General features: G+C 39.9%; 1 protein-coding gene and 1 long non-coding RNA gene across 11 annotated transcripts in view; one reads left to right on the plus strand and one right to left on the minus strand.

The window, feature by feature from the left end:
* The window catches only part of DYNC1I1 (dynein cytoplasmic 1 intermediate chain 1), a 440266-nt gene that overhangs the window by 145613 nt on the left and 267587 nt on the right, over positions 1–27066 (plus strand). For 9 of the 10 annotated variants that reach the window (XM_035698496.2, XM_049093605.1, XM_025471296.3 and 6 more), the window contains one exon: positions 21578–21694. In XM_035698496.2, the coding sequence (XP_035554389.1) occupies positions 21587–21694 (108 nt within the window). In that variant the 5' untranslated portion in view covers positions 21578–21586. Of the gene's footprint in view, positions 1–13851; positions 13874–21577; positions 21695–27066 lie in introns of those variants that run through there. The other variant, XM_035698498.2, reaches the window with a different exon arrangement.
* Positions 216–27066, minus strand: part of LOC112674887 (uncharacterized) — an 80707-nt gene continuing 53856 nt past the window's right edge. The window contains exon 6 of the long non-coding RNA XR_004804661.2: positions 216–607. This is a non-coding gene — a long non-coding RNA (uncharacterized LOC112674887). The remainder of the gene's footprint in view (positions 608–27066) is intronic.

The raw sequence follows: 27066 nt of genomic DNA on the forward strand, positions 1-27066 counted from the left end.
ATGGGTAGCTGGAAAAGCGAGTTAATCTTTCTAAGTACATCTGCCTTGATGTGCTTGTGCCTTGAAGGTATCCAGGGATTTGTTTTGTACTTTTTTCACTTCTTTCTGCTGTAGATTTTTATTTATTTATTTATTTATTTATTTTAAAGTTTCTCAAATAGTTTTCTTTTTCTTTTTATTTTTTTAAAAAGATTTATTTACTCATTTATGATAGACATAGAGAGAGAGAGAGAGAGGCAGAGACACAGGCAGAGGGAGAAGCAGGCTCCATGCGGGGAGCCCGATGCAGGACTCGATCCTGGGACTCCAGGATCGTGCACTGGGCCAAAGGCAGGCGCCAAACTGCTGAGCCACGCAGGGATCCCCTCTGCGGTAGATTTAAACAAATAGAGCTGAGCTTGCTTTGGCCATTCCGTGGTAGAGCTTTCCCACCAGCACTCTGTGAATGGATTACAGGTTGCGAGGGTCCTTGGATGTTAATCTCTTGGCTCTCAGGATACTCAGAACCTGGGTGTGTCTCCTGTGATCATGAACAGCTTTCTCTGTTTACTCCAGTGTACTGTACAAATATCATGATCTGTGGGCATCTTGTCATGCAAAATGTTGGCTGAGAAAGGACAAAGAGATAAATTTATTATTTACAATGAGCCAGTTTTAAAATTGATGTAGCTCAATATATCTCAGACTCTGAACTGCAACTAACAATATTAAATTTCATATGTAACAGTGAATATATGTTTGTCCAAAACAAGTTCCATGCAACAGTGTTGCCCTTATCCTGTGCCATGCATTCTAATAGTTCCGATCTGTTAATCACAAAAACTGCCACCTGTGACTACTAGCTAGCTTGGTTTTGTAACTCACCAGTGGGTTGCCACCCATGATTATAAAGGCTGTTGTCGTGTGTATTGCAAGCTAGGAAAAAAAAATTACCTGGTCTTGTACTTGTTCAAATCGGTCCGTGTTTCCCTGCTGCCTCAGAAGAGTTCCAGTTCCCTGAAGCAGGGCAGGCCAGCTGTAGGGTCACCGACCTGGCCAGGTTTGCCCGTGTTTTCCTGGTTGTAGCACTGAAAGGCTTGCATTCAGAGGAACCCCCTCACTTCTCGGCAGACTGGGATTGTCTGCCGACGGCTCAGCCTTGGGGATCTGCTATCTGGCTGCCTTTCCACCCTTACTTTGCTCGTCTGCTTTTGTATTCAGTGTTCCATCCTTATCAAATTACTCATCCCACAGACTGGGCCATTCTCTTTCCTGCCTCCCTGCCTTTGTCCCTGCTTCCCTGTGCCTGGGAGGCACCACTCTATTGGTGTCCTCAGGTCTCCTCTTCCTCTGGAACAGGATATTATGTCACCCTCTCTATGGAACCTTCTCCCTGCGTCCTTGTGAGCCACTGACTACGTTGATTTACAGGGATCTTTAGTAGTTTGTGTTTTTCTCAGCTTTCTTACTCTTTATCGCCTGTAGAACAAACATGAGAAAGAAAACTGCTGATGTAATGTGGGTGGCTATGGCAAAGAAAGAACACAAAGGAAAATGAATGAACCAATATAGATGCTAAGTCCAGGAGGATGGAGAAAGGGAAGATAAATCACAAAAACTAGAGGCATAGGTAGCAGTTAAGAGCCTGTGCTCCAGAGGCTGGGGTTTGAATCCTGGCTTTCCACATGTCAGAGGAGCTGATTGGGGTGCCTCTTCTGCATGTGTTACTCCGCTTACCATAACATCAGCAGGGATTGATGGTTTTTAAAATTAGGTAGGCTTAATTATAAGTTCATAAGTATTTTGTAGTTAATTTGGGAGAGTATTGAATTAATTTGTTTTAAAATGTCGAGATATCTTAATAACATATATTTTTAGAAGATTAAAACAGATTGACTTTGTGAACATTTATATTGCCGAGTTATATTGAGAAAATCTATTCTGACTTCATTATTTAAGCATTATAATTTTTTCTTTCCTTTACTTTTATTAATGTGTCTTGACTGTATTTCTTTTGGTATGATAGTTTAAATTTGCTCTTATTTGTAAGGTGCAAGAGCATCTGGGTGGCTTGAATTTGCTGGCCAGGGCTGTCTTGATTTAACCTAGCTGTATGGAAAATCTGACCCTTTTATGGGAATAGTGGCGTCAAAGCCAAAGCTGGTCATGTCTGAAGATTTGCTGGTTATCAGTTATTTTAAAGATCAGCCTCACAGGTTACCTGAGAGTTGTTTATTTTTAGACATGTTCACTCATCATCTTTGCAACTCAGAGAAACAGCTTCAAGTGCAAGACAGCTGTGTTCTAGAGCACTGATATTTTTACATCACTGTTAAAAAGAACGCTTAACTGTCAGTATGACTATTCATCCTCAAGGCATTTTGGGCAATAGATTCTAGATTTCTGAAGTTGTCAGTTGAGATAAACAACAGAGGCTGTCAATTATAAATAGAATGGATTTTGCAAAATGATTCCTTTAGAGTCAGAAAACTGAGATTAAAAATGCAAAAGAGGCAGGAAAGAATTACATCAATGAGTATATAATGGTAGTGATTTAGAAAAAATAGTTCAGAGGGTCAGGCAATGTGAGGATCATGTGTTTGTTGCACATTTGTACTAGTGGGAGACAAATCAATTCCCACCCCCTTCCCCGTGGGAATAGAAATTGGTTGCATAATAAGGAAGGACTTCTGAGTTTTGGCCATTTAAAAGCTTAGTGCACTGACACAATTTATTGATGATTAGGAAATTCCTGATAACGAAATCACAGATTTCTCATTTATTTTTTTTAATATTTTATTTATTTATTTGAGAGAGAGAGAGAGAGAGCACGAGCATGGGTCAGGGGAAGGGGAGGGGGAGAGACAGAAGGAGAAGCAGTTTCCCAACTGAGCAGGGAACCTGATGTGGGGCTCAATCCCAGGACCCTGGGATCATCTGAGCTAAAGGCAGATGTTTAACTGACTGAACCACCCAGGGGCACCACAGATTTCTCATTTCTATCTAATGATGGTTTAACAGGGATATTTCCTGAGCACTCATTGCCAAGCACTAGAAATGCAGGCATGGGTTAGACATGGCCCGTCCCTTTGAGGAGCTTTCAATGTAGCAGGAGGAAGGAATCACATAAGCAGAATATAACCAGGCAGTGAGGCACATGTTCCAGCAGACCATGCACAGGATGCTCTCCACCAGCAAGGAGTATTTGGCCCAGGCTTAAAGCCCTAGGAGACTTCCTGGAGGGAATGTGATTGAGCTGAGACAGAAAGATAAATAGGAATCATCAGGTAAGGAATGGTGGGAAGAGCATTTCTGGAATTTGCAAAGGTATAAAGGAAGGAAACAACTTGATACATGCCAGTAAAATGTGAACTAGGAAGTACGGGGATACACGGACAGAGAGAAGGGCAAAAAAGGCATCTTCTGTGCATAGTAGGGAGTTAGGACATGTTTTGCATCTAGAAGGAAGTCGTCAAAATGTTTTAGTCAAGGGAATGTACTCAGCAGATCTGAGTGACAGGAAGATCACCTTGACACAGTGTGGAAGGTGTGAGGGTCATTCGGGAGTAAGGTTAACATGGAAACAGGAAGATCAGTTAGAAGAACATCATGGTTGTCACATGAGCCATGTGAAGACTGGCATGGGGCAGCACAGATGGACATGGATAGGCAAGGGCAGGCTTGGAAATAGTAGGTGGTGAAATTGGGAGGCCTGGTGAAAATTGGCTGGGAGAGTATGATAAGTTTAAGGACTTCAGGGCTGATCAAGGAGAAGACGGGGCCATGAGGCAGCGGCATTGCACGACACACTTTATTGGGTGGCACTTGGATAGTATTGCATGGGAGGGAACATCCCTCACAGCAGGAGACCTTCTAGATCCTGAAGCATGCCACCACCCACAAAGGGAAAAGGGAAGGTGTCTAGGTGATGCTTCTCCTCAGTCAGGTGGGGCATCTCGGCGGGGGACAGTGTTTTATCCATAGCTAGCAGCTAATGGGTGAAGTTTTGCAGAGTGGGCAAAGCAGATGGGCTCTAAACAACTTGTTTGAATTGTATTTAAAGCAACTGGAAATGTCAGAATTTGTGTTGGGTGCCAGAGGGCTTTGAGCTGGTGGTTCTAGCTTGATGTGAAGAAATAAACAGTGTAGGGACCAATACTTGGGGGGCCATCTTTCACTGTTTACATAACAGCGAATGTTTGTTCAATACCCATTATGTGTCCAAGATGAGGCTGAGGAGGCACTGTGCAAGTTTCAAAGGAAGATTACATCGTGGTCTGTGGAGAAATTGCTCCTTCCCATGTGCTCCTCAGAAGTGCCCCTTTAGGTAGAGAGCTCCTTTCTGCTTGCTCTGAAGTGATTTTGAACCTCTAGGAGCCCAGATACATAGTCTTATATAAAGTACAGGGGTGGTAGCTGTCTTTATTTGGCTTCTTTACCTGACATCTGGCCCAGATAGGGAGTACATCTTTTGCATCTTTTGACCTGATGTCAGGTGTTTCTGCAGGATTCTTTGTGCAGTCTCACTTTTTAATTCACTCTAGTTTCCCTTGTGATATTCCTCAGAGGGATTTCATCTCCTTTCTTCTGATTCTATCTTCTTGTTCCTTTTCTGTCCTAATTCTTAGGAACACAGTGACAAAACACTGCCCTCCAGTTGTCCAAACTGTCCCATCTTCAGTTTCATACTCTTTTAAGGATGCTACTTGAGATGCTCATTTCCTAAGGACTCTTGATATCATCTGATATTTCCTTTAAGATACTCTAAGATATTAGTGGCCGATTCCCTTGATTGAGGAATAGTTCTTTCAACAAAGAGAGGCTGTTGAGTCACTCAGTTGGTGGAATGCACTGTCGGGGTCAGAAAGAACTCAAAATTTTCCAGAACTTTTTGGCAAAGATGGTAGTGGCTTTTGAGGCCTATAAATTCTAAGAGCTCTCATCTCTACCCTGTTAACTAGATGAGAGGGCAGATACCCTCCAGATTGATTTTTCTGTCTAGCATAATGGGCCTCTGTGCTGAGTGCTTGAGAGTCTCTTCTGTGTAATGTGCCGCAATTGTGAGTACTTGATTTACAGCTTTAGCAGGATGATTTGGGTAGCTCAGAATCATGCAACAGTGAAAGTGGGACTAGAGATAATATGCAGACACAACAATCTTAAATATAGCTCACAAATCCAACAAGAGAGATACAAAAAGCTTAATTTAGAAATTTTGCCTGGTTTCCTAGTCAAGAATTAACCCAATGTGAGTAAAATTGAGAAGAGCCCAGAAAAATCAATGTATTTAACTCTATGTATGTATGTATATATGTATGTATGAACTGAGATATCCCCCCCCTCTTCAAATAGAGTAATTCTCTACTGACATAAATAGATCCTTCATAAGTGGATGAAACTATTACAGTCCTGAGACTACCCAGTATTGCCTTTGGTGGTGTGTTTGGGAATTTCAGAGACAAAGCCTTTTCTTCGGGTGTCAGCTCTCCCATGCAATTTACGTTCAGCACCACTAGGTGGTGGTAGAGAGTGATTGCAAGATTGGACTAGAAATGAACTGATCAGGAGCCACCATAAAAGCCTTTTAAGAAGACATTCCTTTTGACTAAAATGGCTAAGATCTTGAATAAATAAACACCGAAAGGGAAGCATTATTTGGCAAAAGTATTCAAGAATAAGAAGATCTGATATTTCCAGCTCCGACTCGTCTACTCAATGGTAGTGAAGTTAGATTTCTGCATCTCATGTTCTCTATTTATAGGTAAAATATGGGTACTGGATTATGTAATCTTTAAAGTTCTTGTCCTGAAACAAACATGTATAATTGTAACTGTTAAAACAGCAAAGTTAAAAGAACAGAAGAATTAAAGACTTTTCCCCACACCAGAGAAGTCTACATTTTATTAGCAACCATTTTAATTTATTTTATAGCAAGGCTTGAGGTCCATTAATTCGTGCATGTGTGAAGTGAGGGGAGGAGAAGAATGAAGAGCAAGAGAAGTCTTCTCAGTTTCTCTTCCTTACCTATTACCTGGCTTATGCAAGTGAGAAATGAGAAATCTTTCATGTTATAGGCCTACAGAGACTTTCTTTCAGGGCCTCTTTCTGTAACTCCCAATTTTCCTTTCACTATGTCTACAAGTCTTAGATCTTCCTGGTGTTTGCAAATCATTATAGTTTCTTGACTCTAATCTGAAATATTCTACGCTCAGTGATTCTACTGCTGCGTCTTTCACATTTTCTTTTCTGTGAAAGAAAGAACTCTAAACCCCTCTGCTTATGTTCTTTTACAGCAACACTCAGCAAAATTTTGTTCAGTCCGTATAGGCTTTAGAATCAACTCCACCTTATCAGAAGCAGGTAAGACAAAGTGTGGTCTGAGGTTCCCTGGGGATCCCAAGATGTATTCAGGAAACTGTAAGGTCAAAATTATTTTCACAAAATGTTATTTTTATTTGTCCTTTTCACCCTATTGACATTTGCAGTGACAGTGTGAAAGCAGTGGTAGGTGACACTGCTGATACCTTAACAGTAATTGAGACAGTGGCACCAAACTGTACCAGTACTGGCATCAAACTTCACTGCCACACACTCGCAGTTTATACAAATCAACCCACCCCGTTAGAAAGTCCTTCATGAAGCAGAAAAAAAACTTAATTAAATCTCTATCCTTGAGCTCATGTCTTACTCTGTGACAAATGGGAATACATAAGGCACTTCTGTTGCCTACCAAAGTTCAGTGGTGGTCTTGAGATAGGATTTGTGCAATAGTGTGAGTTTGAGCTAAACTAGCTACCTTTTTTCGTGAAACACTATGTTTACTTGAACAATTCACAGACAAACTATAATTATAATTATTCAGACTTGAGTATTTGGCAGCAATTTTCCCAAAAATCAGTGGCACAAGTTTGTCACTTCAAGAATACAATTGGCAGTATTTGTTGCTAATGATAAAATTTGAGCTTTCAAGTAGAACTTAGAATTTTGGAAAATGTATACCTGCCACTATGACAACTTTACTATACCTAAAGACTTTTCTGAAGAGTTTGGTAGTGATATTGCCAAATTTTGATTTTGGGGATATTGTATGTTGAAATGTGTCAACATTTGAGAAGTCTGCATAATTTTCTAAATAATTTTCTAGATAATGAATACATAATGTCATAAAAGCATATGTGAGTAAAAGATTCACTCAAAGCTTAAGGCAGACCAATAAATTTTTATGTAACAGAATACAAAAAGTTAATTGATTGATATCATTTCATATTCACATGGCAACAACTTTAAGGAACTGACATCTGTTGAATTTTGGTGGAATATTGAGGAATATCCATAATTACCTTTAGAGGCTATATTAGTACTCTTCATTTTTTGGAGTACATATTTATGTGAGACCAGATTTTCTTTACAATTAAAATAGCATATCACAGACTGAATGCAGAAGCAGCTTTAAGAATCCAATTGACTTCTATTAAGCTAGATATTAAAGAGATAAGTGAAAATGTGAAAGAGATACACTATTGTTTTTTTGCCTTAGAAAGTATGGTTATTTTTTCATGAAAATTTTATGTTAATGTTTATTATTGTTTTAAAATTAATTATTAAATATCTAAAGGTTTATCAGTTTTAATTTTTAATATGGTTAATATTGATGTAACCCACATAAACAAAAGCTCTTTGAAGTCACTGAGAATGAAGAGTATCAAGGAATGCTGAAAACAAAAATGTTTGAAAACTGCTCACCTATAGTATGTAGACCAGGCCTGGGCCATCTTCCTACTATGAGATGAATTTTACCAAAAGTTTTGTTTTTTTTAATGCCGATGGCTATAAACGTTTAGCAAATAACCGTCCCACATCTTTCACCAGCCAACTCCTTCTTGGGATTTCTAAAACCTTCCTTTTTTGGAAGGTGAGACATTGGTGTAAAAAATGGACAAACGGTTGTGGTCTGTATCATCCCTTAGCTACTTACCAAGTGGAAGAAGGCAGCTATATTTTATGAAAAGCCAAGCAGGTGAAACAAGGTTGTGAAAGATCAGATTTCTTATGCATACCTAGTGACAGATGAAAAGTTCAATGGCTCATAGTAAAGAGCTGACAAGAGCAATTGTTTCCAGGCAGAAAAAGAGAACTTGTTTCTGGTTATTTTTTTCAATGAGTCTGGCAACAGCTGGGCAATGATTTAAACCTCCTAGGATTCTAACTTTAAGCTTAAAAATACATTTGCATATGCCGGCATTAGAAATGGAATCTCAAACTGCTGCCAACGTAACAACCAAAAGGAAATAGAGGTCTATATTGTTCAAAAGTGAAGTCTTGGGAGGATCTATTACTTGGCAGCTGTGTAAACAGAACTAAACCCCTTGCTTCTCCTGTGTTAAACACTTGATTCTAGACAGGACCAAACCATTGATGGTATGTGCTGAAGTGAAAATGTAGGCTATAGGTATCATTGGGTTCAAGAAATGCTGAAAATTTTCTTTCCTTTATGGATGTGTATGGACATAAGAAGTGTGAAGGAGATGCAAGGTTAACTGGAAAGATAAAGACAGGTGTGAAAATGAATTTGTTTTGTTTCTTTTTTCCTCAGTGTTTTTCTCATGTCTTCCTCTTTCCTTTCTGTCCCCATTTTTCCCTCCGAGATTTTGGACCATGAGGCATTTCTATGATGGAGCAGTAGGAGTGACCCTCCCTGAAACTAACTTCTTCATTCGAGAAGAAACCATTTCTCAGTGTTCTTCTCCATCTTCTGGGGGAAGTGGATGAAATGGGGGAGGATGCCTACTTGGGACAGCTTGATATGTAACTGCTTTGTTCAACAGAAAAATGGAGAAGAATTTTACTACTACTAAATTAAATGACTACATTTAATTAAAAAAATTTATTGGGTAACATCTCTTTAACCACATATCTTCCATTTTATAATCCGTTAGGTTGAGAAGCTATTTGCTCTGAAGTGCCTCAAACTCTCTTGGTGCACGGATTGGATTTTCTCACTGATTATATTGCTACTGAATCACTTACATGCTATACCTTTAATGTGTTTTTCACTGTAATATTTTTTGATTGATTGCAGTGAACTTTGATGACTTTGATTATTGAATTAGGATGGACTTAGTGATGGGGGAAAGAGTTGGCAGGGTAAAAAAATAGTAATGACAACAACAATAATAATAATAGAAAAAGAGAAGAAGGAAGTAAAGAAGAAGGAGGAGGAAGAGAAGAAACAACTTTCTTTAGTGTTTAATATTTGCCAGGCAACATTATAGGCTCTTTACTTACATTGATTGATTTACTTGGATCAAATAGCCATTTCCCAGGATCAGAGATGGGCTGAAGCAAAAGTTATGAGAACTGAGACATTTGGGAGGAAGGGTGGAGGTGAGTTATAGTGAAGCAAGAAAATAAAGGGTGAACCAGAGCTTTTTTTTAAAATTTGTCTTTATTTATTTATGATAGTCACAGAGAGAGAGAGAGAGAGAGGCAGAGACACAGGCAGAGGAAGAAGCAGGCTCCATGCACTAGGAGCCCAACATGGGATTCGATACTGGGTCTCCAGGATCGCGCCCTGGGTCAAAGGCAGGCGCCAAACTGCTGCGCCACCCAGGGATCCCTGAACCAGAGTTAAAAGGAAACTATGTTAGCTACAAATTTTCTATGCAGCGAACATGCTTTTATATAAAGCATTTTGAATTTCTTCATTTAAGTCGTTGAAGCAGTCCTAGTATTTCCACTTCCTTGGAATCAAATATATCCACAATTTATATTTTGAATCAAAAGCAGAGATTTTCCCCCAAATTGTATGGACTGTCCTCATTAATCTTGTCCTCCACTGTTTATGAGACTTGTTTTCTAAAACAGTGTAAACATTAGATGTCAATGTTTTAATCTTTGACAATGTGATATTATAAAGAAATTATTTTTCTTCTGTTACTGTTCAGTTCAATCATCTTCATATGTCCTTAAATCTTACTAGTCATTTGTTATTTCATTTTCTTCTCTGTTTTTTTTTTTTTTTTGCCATTTCCCTTGGAATATTAGAGTCTTTGTTGTTGGTTTCTAAGAGATCATTTATGACTAAGGATGTTAGCCATTTGCCATGCATTGCAAATGAAAGACCATGTTTTCTTGCCAACATTTCACTGTGATGTTTTACTTTTCGATTACACAGAAATTGTGTATTGAAATATAATAATGGTCTGCATCTTTTAAAAAAAGAGAAATGAGAAGTAGGTAATTGAAATTTGGAAAACAAAAAAGAGGTTATAGGGGTTGAGAATTGGTGTCTGGAGCCCAGAGTAATGGATTAGGTGATTTGAACTTTTGGGTATCTCTTGTTGTAGTGGGGGAATAACTTGAGAGACAAGAAATAAGAAAGGTGAAATGAGATTGTACACAGTGATAGTAAAGCTGGAGAATTTGCAGGAGAGTGAGAGCTAAGATGCAGGGTTGGGAGAAGGTTATGAAGCATGGGTCGGGTAAGTGAAGGTAGTTCGTTAGAGAGTGTGGGCAAGGGGAATGTCACCAACAGTAAATGCATTTGGAATATGGGACTCTGCTACAAGGAGAGCTGAGCAGGCATCATAAAAGTGCATCATTTGACCCTAGAATGGGTGGAGTTGGTGAGGCTGCTCTGTAATTGATCCTAAGCCAGGGTGGAGTTAAGCTGTAGTTAGTTGGCTGGTGGGTAGTAGACGAGGTTGATGATCAGACAGGAAGGAGACGTACACCCAGCGGTCAGTTTGATTTCTCTACCTGACCCCTTGCCAGCTTGAAATGAAAGAGGCCAGCTCTTTGTGCATGTGAAGTAAGTGAGTAATAATTAGCAGCAGGTAGCTCTAGCTCTTATTTTCTTAAACTAAAAGTGTCAGGATTGCCTTTGCAATGACCTGCATGAGCCACAGGGAGCTCTATAACTCACGTCCCCCATGCTTTGCTCCTCAATTGGTGCTTGATGTGCAGTGAGATTGAGTGTGTCAGAGTGGCAAGCCCCCCAGGAAAGCCTGTGGGGTTCAGTGCTGACACTGCATTTAGTGTCACTGTTGCAGCTATTTACTATGGGTAAAGGCTCATTCATTTCCTCTAATGTGTGCTTTCCAAACCCTTTGTAAAGCATTCTCTTGAGATTGCTTATTCTGCTAGGTATTGATGCAAAGTGTCTATTTTGGAGTAGATCCAAAAAACTGGTAAGTGGAAGGTACTCTATAGCCATCTTTTGCCATTGTGGCTCTACAACTTTTAAAAAGTGAAGTGTGTTATTTGAATATCCCTACCTAATATTTTTTAAAAGTTCCCTTGGTGTTCTTGTTATTTATTTTAAAAATATTGGCTCTATGGCTGGTAACAGTTAAATGACCAACATTGTCAGACATATTAATTAGTTATAAGAAGAACTTTGCCTCTTTGCAGAAATGTACTGAACATATCCTTACTTCCTACTCATGAACGAAATTTTACCCAAAAATCACAACAAATAGAGGATGTTGTTATTACGCGGTTTGTTCCTTCATGACCACGGTATAGTGAAGTTGTGACACACCCTTTTGGTGGACTAGAGGAAGGCCAGTGGCAGTTGGGGAAATGTGTAGGAGAAAACTTAAGAAGTTTCCACTGTATTCAGCACAGAATGACACAATTCTTTCTCTAACAGTGATCTTTCTGATTGAATATTTCATTTCTGACAGCCAAAACATGTCAAAAATGTAAATCTGACTGGTCCCCACTGGGGAAAGAAGAGTAGATGTAACTTCTCAGATGGCTTCTGGAAATAGGTTCTAATTTTCTCCTGTCAGGATTTTTGCCCACTGGTACGAAAATTATTGGCAAACAATATCTTAGTGATACACTTGACTTTTATTAGTCCTGTGGTTTCTCTTAAACAAAACAAAACCAAAGATCTAACTACTTGAATCTGTATTCTTCCCTGTGACCCACCAGCTGGAGCCGGGTAGAACTGCCTTCTCAGGCAGGTGTTTCCTTTCTGACTGGCCTTGATCACTACTTTGCCTCTTCATGTTGTCTGCCTGGCTCCTGCAGAACTTCGAATTTGTGACTCAGGCTTCAGCTTTGTAGATGGATGACTCACTGCTCTGTCCCACAACTCCTGTCCCCATCCAGCTTCTCATCCCATCTGCAGTATTGTATCTCTGCATCCTTTCTGTTCAGAAATCCCATTGACACCCAAATTACAGAATGCTACAAGTTTTTTCATTTTTGCTTTCTTGCCTTCTCTTCCCAACTTCACTGCCATCCTTGCTCTCTCGAAGTGGACTTGTTACCGAATCTTTCTCTTTGGCTTCCATATCCAAAGGCTGCCGAGAGATTTCTTTCTTCCCGGCATGCTTTCATCCACCCACATTCCCTGAATTCTGTCTCTCCATTCACCTACCATCCCAGTGCAGGTGCGGTCACTCCAGACAGATGTTGGCACCAGCCTCCCAGCAGCTTGCCTTATTTCCAGTTGCTGCTCCTATCTGTTTTCCAGGCAGAGACACGAATAGGCTTAAGCAAATTCCATCTTTATTTTGTTGTTTTCCCTTTCAAAAAGCTGGTGTGATTTCCTGTCTCTCATTACGCCAAATGGAACTCACTTCTCTATTTTCCCAAGGCTTCAGCTGTTGCCCCCGCATATCCATTCTTACCAGCTAAAGTTTATATTTCTTGGCTTGGATTCATCTGTATCTATTAGCCTGCTGGCTCCCATTCTATAGGTCTTGACAAACCTGTATCTTCCCTTCTTTGCCAGTTCCTGACCTCCTGTGATATCCAGCTCACATTCTATCTCCTCAGAGGGTAACCTTGCTCATTCGAATAGATCTTAATTACTCTTTTGCTCTGCGTTCTACCTAAATTTGTACATTGGGGTCAGCAGAGTAGAGTAGTCTGGAGCATGGACATGCTTGAGATTTGTTTTGGCCTTGTATTGACCCTGCTGCCTTAGGTTTTGCTGAGTCTCCCATTATCCAAATTGCAAACGAGGCATTAATAATACTGGTCTCCTTGGATTGTTAGGATTAAATGTGATAATAAGATAAACATGCCTAGCACTTAGTAATCAATAAGCCAGTAGTGCAGAGAACATCTCCAGCCATACCACATGCTTACAATATTGTGTTATGTACTCCTTGAAGGAGAGAATCTGGTTTTGCTCATCTTTTTACTCTGGTGCCTTATAGAGTGCCGAGCACATATTAATTATTCAACAGTTTTTGTTGAAAAAGGAAGATAGGGGGATGTCCGGGTAGCTCAGCAGTTGAACGTCTTCCTTCAGCTCAGGGCGTGATCCTGGAGTCCTGGGATCCAGTCCCGCATTGGGCTCCCTGCAGGGAGCCTGCTTCTCCCTCTGCCTGTGTCTCTGCCTCTCTGTGTGTGTGTGTCTCTCGTGAATAAATAAATAAATCTTAAAAAAAAAGAAAAAGGAAAATGGGGGCAATCATGAATTGATTACAAAGGTTGATTGTTGTGATTATTGTTATAATGTCACAAGTCTTTGCCATCACGTCATGAACAGGGACATGTATAGTAGTTACCACGATACATTTCCCAATTGTGTTTATTCATTGGGAAGTGTGTCTTAGGGTGACTGCAGGTTCTTGATTACCTTCTAAAGGCAGTGACAGGAAGTGTGAGAATTTTTCATTGTTTCATATTCTTTGGTTCTTTTTTGTCTTTCATTGCTCTGTCATCTACTTAGGGATTCATTATATATTCATCATAGCTGTGTATAAATAATATGGAAATAAATAATCATGACATTTATGGATGTTTTTGTGTTTTTCTACTTTATTTTAGGAATTTGGGTCAGAGGGAGGGTTCTTCATTTCTCAATGTTTCCATTTTCTTAGTTTCCGATTGAGAGCACAGAAGAGACAAGTATAATCATTGGTAATTGGTGAGTCTTTTCCAAATTCATTTTATTTGCAAATATTTCTGGCACCCTCACTACTGGCATCACCATCCCCATTAATCCCCATAAAATTAAATTTCATTCAGATAAATTTACCCAAGAACTTGCCATGGTGTTATCTACTATTTCATGTGTTCATAAACATCTTTTACTTGAGACAAGGAAAGTGCCAGGATAAGCACAATTGCATTCAGTATGCAAATGAAAGTTTTATAGAAATAGGATTGTACAGGAGATGAAATTAATTGTGACAGTTTGGGAGGAGTTTTACAGAAAAAGAAGATTAACATGTTAGGTCTTTAGTGGCTGTCTTTCCTGATGCATAGAATGTTAGTCAAAATGAGATCTATATGCCCAGGCTCAGTGGAGGAATGTTTAGTGAGTGAGTCCATTGATATTTGAGTGGAGCACATCTCTAAGGGTTTATGACCGCCTATTTTCTTTTCTCACCATGGGGATGAATTGGCCCATTATTATCTAAATTGGAAGTCATGGTGAAGGTTCTTTTTTTTTTTTTTTTTTAGTTTTATTTTAATTCCAGTTGGTTAATATATAGTGTAATATTAGATTCTGGCATATAACATAATGATTCAACATTTCCATACAGTGGCGGGGGGACGGGTAAATAGGTGATGCAGATTAAAGAGTGCATTTGTTGTGATGAGCACCTGGGTGTTTTTGAGGGATGGAGATTTCCCTGGTAATTGGTTCTTTTTTTTTTTTTTTCTAATTGGTTCTTTTAGCTGCCTGTGATCAAGTGTGGATAAGTAAGATGAATTTTAAAAAAAGACTATTCAGGTTTTAAATATAACTTTAAAAAACTATAAAGGAGATCTTGCTGAGTTCCAAATAAAATTATTCTCATTCCCAGGATACTAGAGAGTAGACTCTCTAAGTAAGAAATGGTCAAGATCAATGATTAAATCAGAATGTCACCAGTAAAATATGAAAAACCCATGCAAATACTTTGTTAAGAAATATAAAAGAAGGAATAACTCAAAGCAGGAAGCTAAGAACCAAAGGGTAAAACTAAATAGCCATGGAGAACTCTTAGGGGATAGTACTGGGCCCTAATAAAGGAACTTAAAGCATATCCCTGCTGAAATTCTCAGTTGTTTTAGACCAGTTACTGTTAGGTGCCTCTTGTTTTTCTCTCCCTTACCTTTTTAAATTAAATTCTATGCCCAAGGGCAGCCCCGGTGGCACAGTGGTTTAACGCCGCCTGCAGCCCAGGGTGTGATCCTGGAGACCCTGGATCGAGTCCCACGTCAGGCTCTCTGCATGGAGCCTGCTTCTCCCTCTGCCTGTGTCTCTGCCTCTCTCTCTCTCTGTGTCTCTATGAATACATAAATAAAATCTTAAAAAAAATATTTAAAAAAAATAAATTCTATGCCCAAGGTGGGGCTCAAACTCATGACCCTGAGATCAAGAGTCATGGCATACTCTACGGATCGAGCTAGCCAGGCACCCCTTTTAATCTCCCTTTTGAATGAGAGTGTCTATTATAATTCTCCTGTCTTTGTCACACTACTGTTATTATGTGGGGACAGATAACCTGTTTCTCTACTCCACAGTCTTCAGATGCAAGAACAGACAAACCTGAGCAGTTTGGTGCACACATGCTCACAGTTCGGTGCGCACAGTTACCCCACCCCCCCACCCACCTCCCCTTCCATAACCCTTTGTTTGTTTCCCAGAGCTAGGAGTCTCTGATGGTTTGTCTCCCTCTCTAATTTTTCCCCACTGAGTTCCCCTCCTTTTCCTTATAACTCTTTCACTATTTCTTATATTCCATATATGAGTGAAACCATATGATGATTGTCTTTCTCCAATTGACTTATTTTGCTCAGCATAATACCCTCCAGTTCCATCCACGTCGAAGCAAATGAGTATTCGTCCTTTCTGATGGCTGAGTAATACACCATTGTATATATATATACCACATCTTCTTTATCCATTCATCTGTCAAAGGACATAGTGGCTTCTTCTACGGATTGGCTATTGTGAACACTGCTGCTATGAACAGTGGGTTGCAGGTGTCCTGGTGTTTCACTACATCATTATCTTTGGGGTAAATACTCAGTAGTGCAATTGCTGGGTCGTAGGGTAGTTCTATTTTTAGCTTCTTGAGGAAACTCCACACTGTTTTCCAGAGTGGCTGCACCAGCTTTCATTCCCACCAAGAGCTTGTATTCCTCTCCAACATTTGTTGTTTCCTGTCTTGTTAATTTTAGCCATTTTCACTGTTGTGAGGTAGTATCTCATTGTGGTTTTGACTTGTATTTCCCTGATGGCAAGTGATGTGGAGCATTTTGTCATGTGCTTGTTGGCCATGTGCGTGTCTTCCTTGGAGAAATGTCTGTTCATGTCTTCTGCCCATTTCATGACTGGATTGTTTGTTTCCTAGGTGTTGAGTTTGGTAAGTTCTTTATAGATCTTGGATACTAGCCCTTTATCTGATATGTCATTTGTAAATATCTTCCCCTATTCTATAGGTTGTCTTTTAGTTTTGTTGATTGTTTCCTTCATTGTGCAGAAGCTTTTTATCTTGATTAAGTCCCAATAGTTCATTTTGCTTTCCCTTGCCTTCATAGATGTGTTTTGCAGGAAGTTGCTGTGGCCAAGTTAAAAAAGGTTGTTGCCTGTGTTCTCCTTTAGTACTTTGGTGGATTCTTGTTTCACATTTCGATCTTTCAACTATTTTGAGTTTATTTCTGTATATGGTGTAAGAGATTGGTCCAGTTTCATTCTTCTCATGTGGCTGCCCAATTTTCCCAACACCACTTATTGAAGAGACTGTCCTTTTTCCAGTGGATATTTTTTCTTGCTTTGTCAAATATTAGTTGACTATAGTGTTGAGGGTCCATTTCTGGGTTCTCTATTCTGTTCCATTGATCTAGTTGTCTGTTTTTGTGTCAGTGCCGTACTGCCTGGATGATCACAGCTTGGGTGCAATTCTAAATGGGATTGATTCCTTAATTTTTCTTTTTTCAGTCTGTTAGCGTACAGAAATGCCACTGATTTCTGCGCATTGATTTTATATCCTGCACGTTGCTGAATTGCTGTATGAGTTCTAGCAATCTTGGAGTGGAGTCTTTTGGGTTTTCTAAATACAGGATTATGTCAACTGCGAAGAGGGAGAGTTTGACTTCTTTCCCAATTTGAATGCCTTTATTTCTTTTTGTTGTCTGATTGCTGAGGCTAGGACTTCTAGTACTATGTTGAATAACAGTGGTGAGTGGACATCCCTGTCGTGTTCCTGGTCTTAGGGCAAAGGCTCTCAGTGTTTCCCCATTGAGAATGATATTCAGTGTGGGCTTTTCATAAATGGCTTTTAAGATATTGGGGAATGTTCTCTCTATCCCTACACTTTGAAGAGTTTTAATCAGGAATGGATGATGTATTTCGTCAAATTCTTTCTCTATATCTATTTAGAGGATCATATGGTTCTTATTTTTTCTCTTATTGATGTGATCTATCATGAATGTTGAACCACCCTTGTATCCCAGGGATAAATCCCATTTGGTTGTGGTGAATAATCCTCTTAATGTCCTGTTGGATCCTACTGGCTGGTATTCTGGTGAGAATTTTTGCATCCATGTTCATCAGGTGTATTGGTCTATAATTTTCCTTTTTGGTGGGGTCTTTGTCTTGTTTTGGGATCAAGGTAATGCTGGTCTCATAGAAAAAGTTTGGAAGTATTCCCTCCCTTGTAGTCTGAAAATAGGCAGGGGACAATCCCAGTCTTTTGGTAAGACCTTAAGACCTTAAGACCTGATTTGTGACTCAGTATGTGGTCTATTCTGGAGAAAGTTCCATGTGCACTTGAGAAGAATGTGTATTCAGTTGCATTAGGATTAAACGTTCTGTATATATCTGTGAAAACTATTTGGTCTAGTGTATCATTCAAGGCCTTTGTTTCTTTGGTGATACTCTCCTTAGAAGATCTGTCTTTTGCTGAGAGTGCTGTTGAAGTCTCCTACTATTATTGTACTATTATTGATCTGTCTCTTTACTTTGGTTATTAATTGATTGATATACTTGGCAGCTCCCACATTAGAGGCATAAATATTCATGATTGTTAGGTCTTCTTGTTGGATAGACCCTTTTTATGTATGATAGAGTGTCCCTCTTCATCTCTTATTACAGTCTTTGGTATAAACTCTAATTTATCTGATATGAGGATTGCCACCCCAATTTTCTTTTGAGGACCATTTGAATGGTAAATGTTCTCCACCCCTTCATTTTCAGGCTGGACATGTCCTTAGGTCTAAAATGAGTCTCTCGTAGACAGCATATAGACGAGTCTTGCTTTTTTATCCAGTCCTATACCCTGTGTCTTTTGATGGGATCATTTAGCCCATTCACGTTCACAGTAACTATTGAAAGCTATGAATTAATGTCATAGTATTACCTATATAGTCCCTGTTTTTGTGGATTGTTTCTTTGGGTTCCCCCTTTCTTTTACAGGGTTCTCCTTAGTATTTCTTGCAGCCAGTTTGATGGTCACATATTCTTTCAGTTTCTGTATATCCTGGAAGCTCCTTATCTCTCCCTCTATTCTGAATGACAGCCTTGCTGGATAAAGTATTCTTGGCTGCATGTTTTTTCTCATTTAGTACCCTGTATATACCATGCCAGCCCTTTCTGGCCTGCCAGGTCTCTGTGTAGAGGTCTGCTGTTAATCTGTTATCTCTCCCATATAACTTAAGAATCTCTTGTCTCAAGCTGCTTTAAGAATTTTCTCTTATCTTTGAAATTTGTAATTTTTACTATTAAATGTCAAAGTGTTGAATGGTTTTTATTGATTTGGGGGGGGGTGTCCTCTCTATCTCTTGGATCTGAATGCTGTTTCCTTCCCCAGATCAGGGAAGTTCTCAGCTATGATTTGTTCACATATACTTTGTAGTCCTTTTTCTCTCTCTCAACCTCTTCTGGAATCCCAATAAGACGAATATTCTTCCTTCTCAAGCTATCATTTATTTCCTAAGCCTTTCCTTTTGGGTTTTTAATTGTTTTTCTCTTTTTTCCTCAGCTTCCTTCCTTTCCATCAACTTGTCTTCTATGTCACTCACTCTCTCTTCCACCTCATTAACCCTAGCAGTTAGAGCATCCAGTTTGGACTGCATATCAGTATTTTTAAGCATTTTAATTTTGGCCTGATTAGATCTCAATTCTGCAGTAAAAAAATCTCTAGAGTCCTTTATGCTTTTTTTCCAGAGCCACCAGTAATTTTATAATTGTACTTCTTAATTATATTTCTGATGTTGTATTTAAATCCATGTCTAGCAATTCTGTGGCAGAGTATTACTTCTGATTCTTTCTTTTGTGGTGAATTCTTCCTTCTATTCATTTTGTCCAGTGCAGAGTGGCTGTATGAGTGAGCAGAGTCAAAAATATCAACCACTACCTAAATAAAACATAGATGATTCTGAAGACGTCAGAGACCAGAAAATAAAAGAAAAAAGAACAAAACAAAATAAAACAAATGGATTATTAAAGTGAAAAACAAATTTTAAACTAGTAAGAATAAAAAAACAAAAACAAAAAACAAAGAAAAAAGGGGAGTGAGGAAGTGGTGGTGGATAGAGAATATAGTCTCCCTGAGGGGACCCAGAGGGTGATCCTCTGGATTCTGAGTGTATTTTTTAAAATTTATTTATTCATTAGAGATACACACAAACAGAAAGGCAGAGATGTAGGCAGAGGGAGAAGCAGGCTCCCCACAGGGAGCCCAATATGGAACTCCGTCCCGGGACTCCACAATCACACCCTGAGCTAAAGGCAGTGCTCAACCACTGAGCCACCCAGGCGCCCTGGTTTCTGAGTGTATTTTGTTCTGTATGTTAGAAGATACTCAATTCCAAATTTATATAAACCAACAAAATATATATAAGACACAACGTCAAACACAAAAAACAGAAAGAAGAAAAAAAGAGGGGGCAGAATGGGAAGTAACAGAGAATATAGTCTCACAGAATGAACCAACATGGTGTTCCACTTGGTTCTGGTGTATTTTGGTCCATGTGTTAGAAGGTACTAATATAAGACAAAACAAGACAGAAAAAAACAAAAACCCATAACCCATATATCTACCAAAATTAAATTGAATATGTTGAAGGGAATCCAATAATGAAGAATATATCTAAGACATGTAATTGTAGAAATATGAAAGTCAAAAAGGAAAAAGCTTAAAAACAAAGAATTGGTGAAATATTGTAGTTAAGGCAGGAAAAGAGAAAAAATACTGGAAATTTTTAACCTGAAATATAAACAAATTGCAATGAAAAAAACCTCTAGCTGTATATACTATTTTCCCTGAGTCCTGGAGCTTTCCAGTATTGCTTGGTCAGCAAACTTGCTCTTCCCTGTTCTTGCAGCAGCTCTTCTTGGGAGGGGTGGGCTGTGCTGATTCTCGGGTGTCTGTGCCTGAGTGGAGATGCTCTGCCCCTTGCCAGGTGGCCTGGCTCAGTGTGAGCTGTTTATCCTGTGAGGCCTTCATTCCCTACAGGCCCCACCTCTCTGAGGTGAAAAGCGAAAAGAAGCAAAAAAAATGATGGCAGCCAGATCTCCAGCTCTGGAGCCAAGAGCTCCCCATGAGTACTGAAGTGCAGTCTCCCAGTACACACTAGCCTGGATTCTCCTGGGGGCAGGCACGAATGCACTGATCTGTACAAATTGAAGGGTGCCCAGCAGCAGGAGAGTTCTCACTGTCCTGTGCTCTCCTGGGGTCCACATCTCCCAAAGCAAATGGAGGATACCCGCCTCCATCCATTGCCAGGCTCTAGGGTAAAGGGAGTTCCAGTGCCAGCCCACAAAATGCCCTGGAGGGTTGTGGTGTTCCAGCCCTTTACTGAGATCGGACCATGGCTTGTGGTGAACTTTCTCCTGGGTGCTCCTATTCTTACTGTGTTTCTGGGAATATTGAGGCTTCACTGCCCCTCCTGCAATTCTGCCCTATTTCCCTGCTGAGCATGTTTCAGTCAGGGAAGACCCAGGCATGGATTTTTAAAGTTCCTTCTTTTCCAGGGCTTGCTTTCATGCCCCAGCTTTCCTAGGCTTTCCACAGCTTGGCTTGTCGCAGCTCCACTTTCGCCCAGCTTGTTGGAGCTCCCATTTCGGGCCTGATTTGCCCATCTTGCCACCGTTCCCCTCCCTCTCCTTTTTTTCTTCACCTTCCTACCTTGTCAGAAGAATCACTTTTCTCTCTGTAGCATTCCAGGTGTTCTCTCTTTACATCTCAGGTCAAATTTGTAGGTGTTCATGATGTTTTGAAAGTTATCTAGGTAAATTTATAGGACCAGATGAATTGAGGACCCCCTACTCTTCCACCATGTTGCCTCCTCCCATGGTGAAGGTTCTTTTTTGAGTCTCTTGTGTGTTTTTTTTATTTATTTGTTAAGAAACTTGCACAGAAAATGTCTTGCTTATTACGAAGTTGCTATAATTTTCCCACCAGAAGAGACTATATCATTGTATTGCTTCAAATATTTATGAATACATAAAAAGGAAATTATTTATAAAGCATGAGACCAGACCTAACCTAATTTGTTTCCTTGATTCTTCCACATAGACTAATACAACCTGTTATGTTCAAAAAGTCACATTTTCAAGATTTTGGATGATTTTCTGCAGTGTTTACAGAAAAGTTATTTTTATGTATTCACATTTTTTTTCTTTTCTTCCAAGGAAACCAACATGTCTGACAAAAGTGACTTAAAAGCTGAGCTAGAGCGCAAAAAACAGCGCTTAGCACAGATAAGAGAAGAGAAGAAACGGAAGGAAGAGGAGAGGAAAAAGAAAGAGGTAAATACTGGGTATTGGGGTGTTGTAGAGAAAAAGGAAAATCACTTGATTATGAGGGGTGGTCAAATGAATAAAGAGGATGCTCTAGAAGAATCCTTCTATGATTTCTGAATAAAATGAGTGGTTATCTATATACTCAGCCTCATAAGATCATTGTCACCTGCTATGTGCTGGTCAAACACCACCCATGGTCCAGAGGTCCCCAAGTCCCAGATTCACCCCAGATTTGAATAGAAATCTGAAAGTGGTCTATGAAATCTCTGTTGTTAGATATTTCTTCTCTGTTCTGTATCTTGGTTTCCTATCCTTAAAATGGGAATAGTAATGTATCTTTTTTGTGGAGTTGTGAGAACTAAAAGAGCTAATCTTATAAAGCACTTAGTAGTACCCAGGCTCTACTTAGTGTTTAATATGTGTTAGTTTAATTCTTGCATCTTTTAAACTACCAGGCAGAATGCTTTAGGAGAAAAATAGAAAAATGATGCCAGTAGATTTCCATGGTTTCCTAAAGGGTATGTATTTCCCAGGGTGTAAACAAGGATCCTAGATGAGACAGGAGGAAAGCTTCATTCCCTCCCTTTGTGAGAGGGTAGATAGTACAGCAGTAGACTCTGCCCTGTGGACGTAGAATTATGACATGTTAAGACTAGAAGAGAGTTCAGAGACTTTCCATTGAAACCCTTCTTTATGCCAACAAAGCAGCAGAAACCCAGAGATGAAATACAGCTTTTCTGTCTGCCACACCCAGAATCCAGGACTCTTGCTTTTCCAGGTTAGTGTGTTGCTGTCATATCATGTTTTCTTCTACTATCTCGATCCAACAGATAATTTGTTTTTAATTCTCCAATTTGTTGTGGTCGTGTAGAAATAGCCCACATCTGGTACAAAAACCAGATGCCAAAGGTAGTTTTGAATAGCTTTCTGAGAAGGAAACTTTATATAGTGTGATACAGTGGTGTGTATAGAAACCAGAGCTGCTTCCATACTCAGTTTTTCTGTAAGGAAAAAGAAAATGTATTTTGATGCCTTACAACCTAAATAAGTGTTATTTCATACAATAAGGCGAGAGACCAAGGTAACATTACGATTCATAACAATTATTTCCCAACAAAGTAAAACATAATTGTAACTGCATTTTAGCCTTCTGGCATCTTGCATCTATCTGTTCCATTACACTTTGATTGATGTCCTGGTTTATTTGTCCTTGACAGCGTGCATAACGTTTTTCTCTTGGCAATCTTTGCTGTTATATATGCAGTCTTTGAGTGAAACAGAGGTGAGAATTGACAAGGAATGGCTATTCATTTCCATGCAAAGCCAAAAAAAGCATTAGGTTGTTATGCTTCCTTTCCTTCAAATGTCAACACTTACTATAGTTTTAAAGCACCTGTTATCCTTTACTAATAACCAGTTTCCTTTTAAACTGACATTCTAATATCCAACTTGAATTTCATAGAATTACTACAAAATGTGATGTGGTATGGGAAATCTGATTCCAAATTATGCTGTCTGCTTCGTCTTTGTCATTTTACACATTTGGTGTTGGGGGTGGGGGGCGGTAGGGAATTACAGGCAAACAAGAGTGATAGAAACAGGCCACCCTTTTTGTTTTTGTACCAAGCAGCTTTTCCTGATGGAGATGTGGTTTGTTGCACAACAGACGGAGCCCTGAGAGATGGGCAGTGGCAGGCAGTGGGGAGCGGGTTACACCTGAGTGCTACGTACTCCTGGATCTGGATTAAAGTCACATAATCTTAGTTTCCACATTTCCACGGGTTTAAGCCTGTGAGGTCTTCACCTTGCTCCAGGGGCTCCTACGGCAATAGAGAGCCTTTGTTTTCCATCTCTACGTTTTTAATTCGAAAGTTCCAAATGGGGCCAGACTTTGGAAATCACTGGACTATACCATCTTTATTTTTTTTAAAGATTTTATTTATTCATTCATGATAGACAGAGAGAGAGAGAGAGAGGCAGAGACAGGGAGAGGGAGAAGCAGGCTCCCTGCCGGGATCCTGACACAGGACTCGATCCCCGGACTCCAGGATTGCGCCCTGGACCAAAGGCAGGCGCCAAATTGCTGAGCCACCCAGGGATCCCCTATAGCATCTGTAAAGCCTGTTCTGTCCCTCAGCAATCCATTTCCCCCTGCAAATGATCTTTCGTTGATGCAATCAAAGAATCTTTTGTAGACTATGATGAGTTGGTTTGTCTGAGCAGACAGTGCAGTGTAACAAGGGCAGTAACACTCAGTGGTTAAGCACAGAGGCTTTTGAGTTGAACGTGGCTGGGGAACCTGGCTCTGCCCTTCACATAATGGCTTTGAGTGAATATGGGGCCTTACTAAACCTGTTTTCCCTTTTGTAAACGGAGAAAAGATCGGTGCCTACCTCATGGAGTTCTGTGAGGATGTACGGAGATCCTGTAGCGCAGTGAAAGGCACAGAGGCACTGGTCAGTAAGAAACAACTGTTATTTTGTTCCTGAGGTTGGCTACTAGAACAGGAGATTGAGACTGGTACAGTTGGCTGCTACATTTATTAGGACCCTGCCAATGACTCTATCTTCCAAAAATGTCCCAGAATTGGAAGAGTCTTATAATTCAAGACCCTAGTTTCCTGTAGTTATATCATTTCGTAGGTGCAAGAAACCTGGAAGGAATCTATTCTGATCCTTTTTTTTAGAAGATTTTAAGTTTATTTATGTATGTATTTATTCATGAGAGACACACAGAGAGAGAGAGAGAGAGAGAGAGAGAGAGAAAGAGGCAGAGACACAGGCAGAGAGAGAAGCAGGCCTCATGCAGGGAGCCCGATGCAGTCAGTACTTGATCCCAGAACTCCAGGATCACGCCCTGGGCATGAAGACAGGTACTCAGCCACTGAGCCACCCAGGTGTCCCTGATCCTTTTGTTTTCAAATGAGGAAACTGGGCTACAGAAGTCTAAGCCTTAGAGATAGTCTCCCTGACCTCCATCCAGGCTCAGCAAGGATCCCCCTCTTCCAGCCCATGAGACAAAACAGAAACCTAGGGTCACTCTTCATACCCCTTCTCGTGGTCCTCAGATCCTGGACAGACATGACTGCATTCTCTTTTCTCCTCCATCTCCTTTCTCCCTAAATCCACATTCTGGCCAACCTCAGCTACGTACATATCACCTAATGGGCCACACTCTCTTGACAGAGAGTTTGTGAATATTTCTTCTGCCTGTACCTTGTATTCTCCTATTTCTCCTTATTGTCCTTCATCTGGCTGTTAACTACATGTCTTTCAGTTCTCACCTCAAACTTCCTCCAGAAAGCCTTCTCTGATACCTTCCCCGCCCTATGACTAGTTAGTCCTGCCCCTATCTTTGACCTTTATCAAGCCATTTAGCACAGAGCATTGTATTTGCATTTTCACTTGCCTTACTCTCCCCATAGAGTGCAGGCTTTTGAGGAAAGGGCTGTTATTCTTCATCAAGTGAATATCTAGTCCAGATTGGGCCACTTGGCAGGACTCCAATAAAGGATTATAGGGTGAGTGCATGAGTGAACACACAACTAGTTAGCACTAGTCTGAGACCCTGGTCTCAGACACCTTTTCCAAACATCTGGAATTCTTTCATCCAAACATCCTTGGAAATTCTGATCTTGAGTCTATGTGATGCTCACTGACTCCTGAGTTAAAGACTTTATAGTTTTTGTGGTGTTTGTGGAGAGTTAGAAATAGCCTTCATCTTACAGGTTTCATTTTTTACTTTATTTAGGCTTATATTTTAAATAAAGCAAGTTTAGGACAGAAAGGGAACAAAATGCTCTTTAATGCTAATCTGAGTGCCTGTTTTTACCATGACTGAAAACACATGAATTAGGACCACCCAGGTTGATTATCTCCACAGAATCTAGAAAACTGTATGTGTATAAAATTACCACTTTCTGCTTCTTTGGATGTCAACTGCTTTCTTGGTTGTGGTATAATAGATGAAACCTGATTTTAAAATAAATATAGTGGCCACTATTTAAGACTCAGACCCAGTTTCAGGAAAAATTGGCTTTAATGCCATGAGGTGTGCTTGTTGGGGCCACCCTGAAGTTACGTCCTGTCCTTGGCCTTCTACTGAATTGCTGTAAGGTAGGATGGATAGATGTTTCCTGGCCTGTCCTCACATGTTCCTCTGATAACTATGGAGCTGTCTTGAAAAAGTGATGGACAATTCTCAGCTGACAAATTTTCTTTCTTTGATTTTCCTTTCTGGGTTTCAGCTGTGATTACTCTTCACAAACAGAAATATCATTTGCTGGGAAAAACACCTAGCACATTTTTAAACTGCTAGCACTGCAAAATCACTCATATTGAGTCATTAAAACATATTAGGATTCTGTGGTAATTCCAAGAGGAAAATCAGAACTTGCGGAACTAGTGTACTTGGTAGAACTAACTGCCCTGGATGAAGTAACATTGTGTAGCTGATGCCAATTGGTAACATAGGAGTTGCCTTAATTTCCAATAAGCCCCAGTTATTTAACTTTGCATTTTTCATGGTCAACTTTGAGTGCTGATAGCTTGCTTAAGTAAGCTTCTGTTACATCCAAATGGGTGTTTAACCTTACTCGTATTTGTTATTATATTGCCTCTTTCCTTAAGAATTAAGGAAGGCGGGGGGCACCTGGGTGGCTCAGTGGTTGAGTGTTTGCCTTTGGCTCAGAGTGTAATGCCAGGGTGCTGGGATTGAGTCCTGCATCAGACTCCCCACAGGGAGCCGCCTTCTTCTGCCTATGTCTCTGCCTCTCTCTGTGTGTCTCTCATGAATAAATACATAAAATCTTAAAAAAAAAAAAAAAGAATTAAGGAAAGTGAAAGGCAGAAAATGAGTTTTAGAGGCACACCTTATAAGAAATGGGGTGAAATTTCGGAAATGGGGTTCAGATGTACTGTTTTGCAATGTATGGTTATGCATGTTGACATGTGATTTACCCTCGAGGGTGTTTCTTGAATGCTTAATGATTAAAGTTAGAATACATAGAAAAAAAAACAAAAACAAATTCTGTGCTTCTCTGCATAGAACATCCATGACAGAAAGTTATAGATAATATGCCCTGTGTTTATTGGAAAAGAAAGGACTAGCAGATCTTGTTCTGTTCACTCTACTTAAGATCCATTAGAACCTCTGTTTCATTACCACCAGCACTCTGTTGTCCCTCACTACATTTTTGTTGAAAGAATGAGGAAAGGTTAATGAATCTTTTTGTTGCTAGGAAATCAAAATGGCTTTGTTATGAGCACTGGGTCACTGGAAGTTGAGAGGCCTCCTCCTAGAAGGGCTTGCTGAATGTGGTGCAGTGGTGGAAATTGGCCTGAAGGATGTATAATTCTGAAATTCTCTAGCTATCGAAT

The sequence above is a fragment of the Canis lupus genome, chromosome 14 (genome assembly GCF_003254725.2).
Source record: "Canis lupus dingo isolate Sandy chromosome 14, ASM325472v2, whole genome shotgun sequence".
Taxonomy (NCBI): Eukaryota; Metazoa; Chordata; class Mammalia; order Carnivora; family Canidae; genus Canis; species Canis lupus.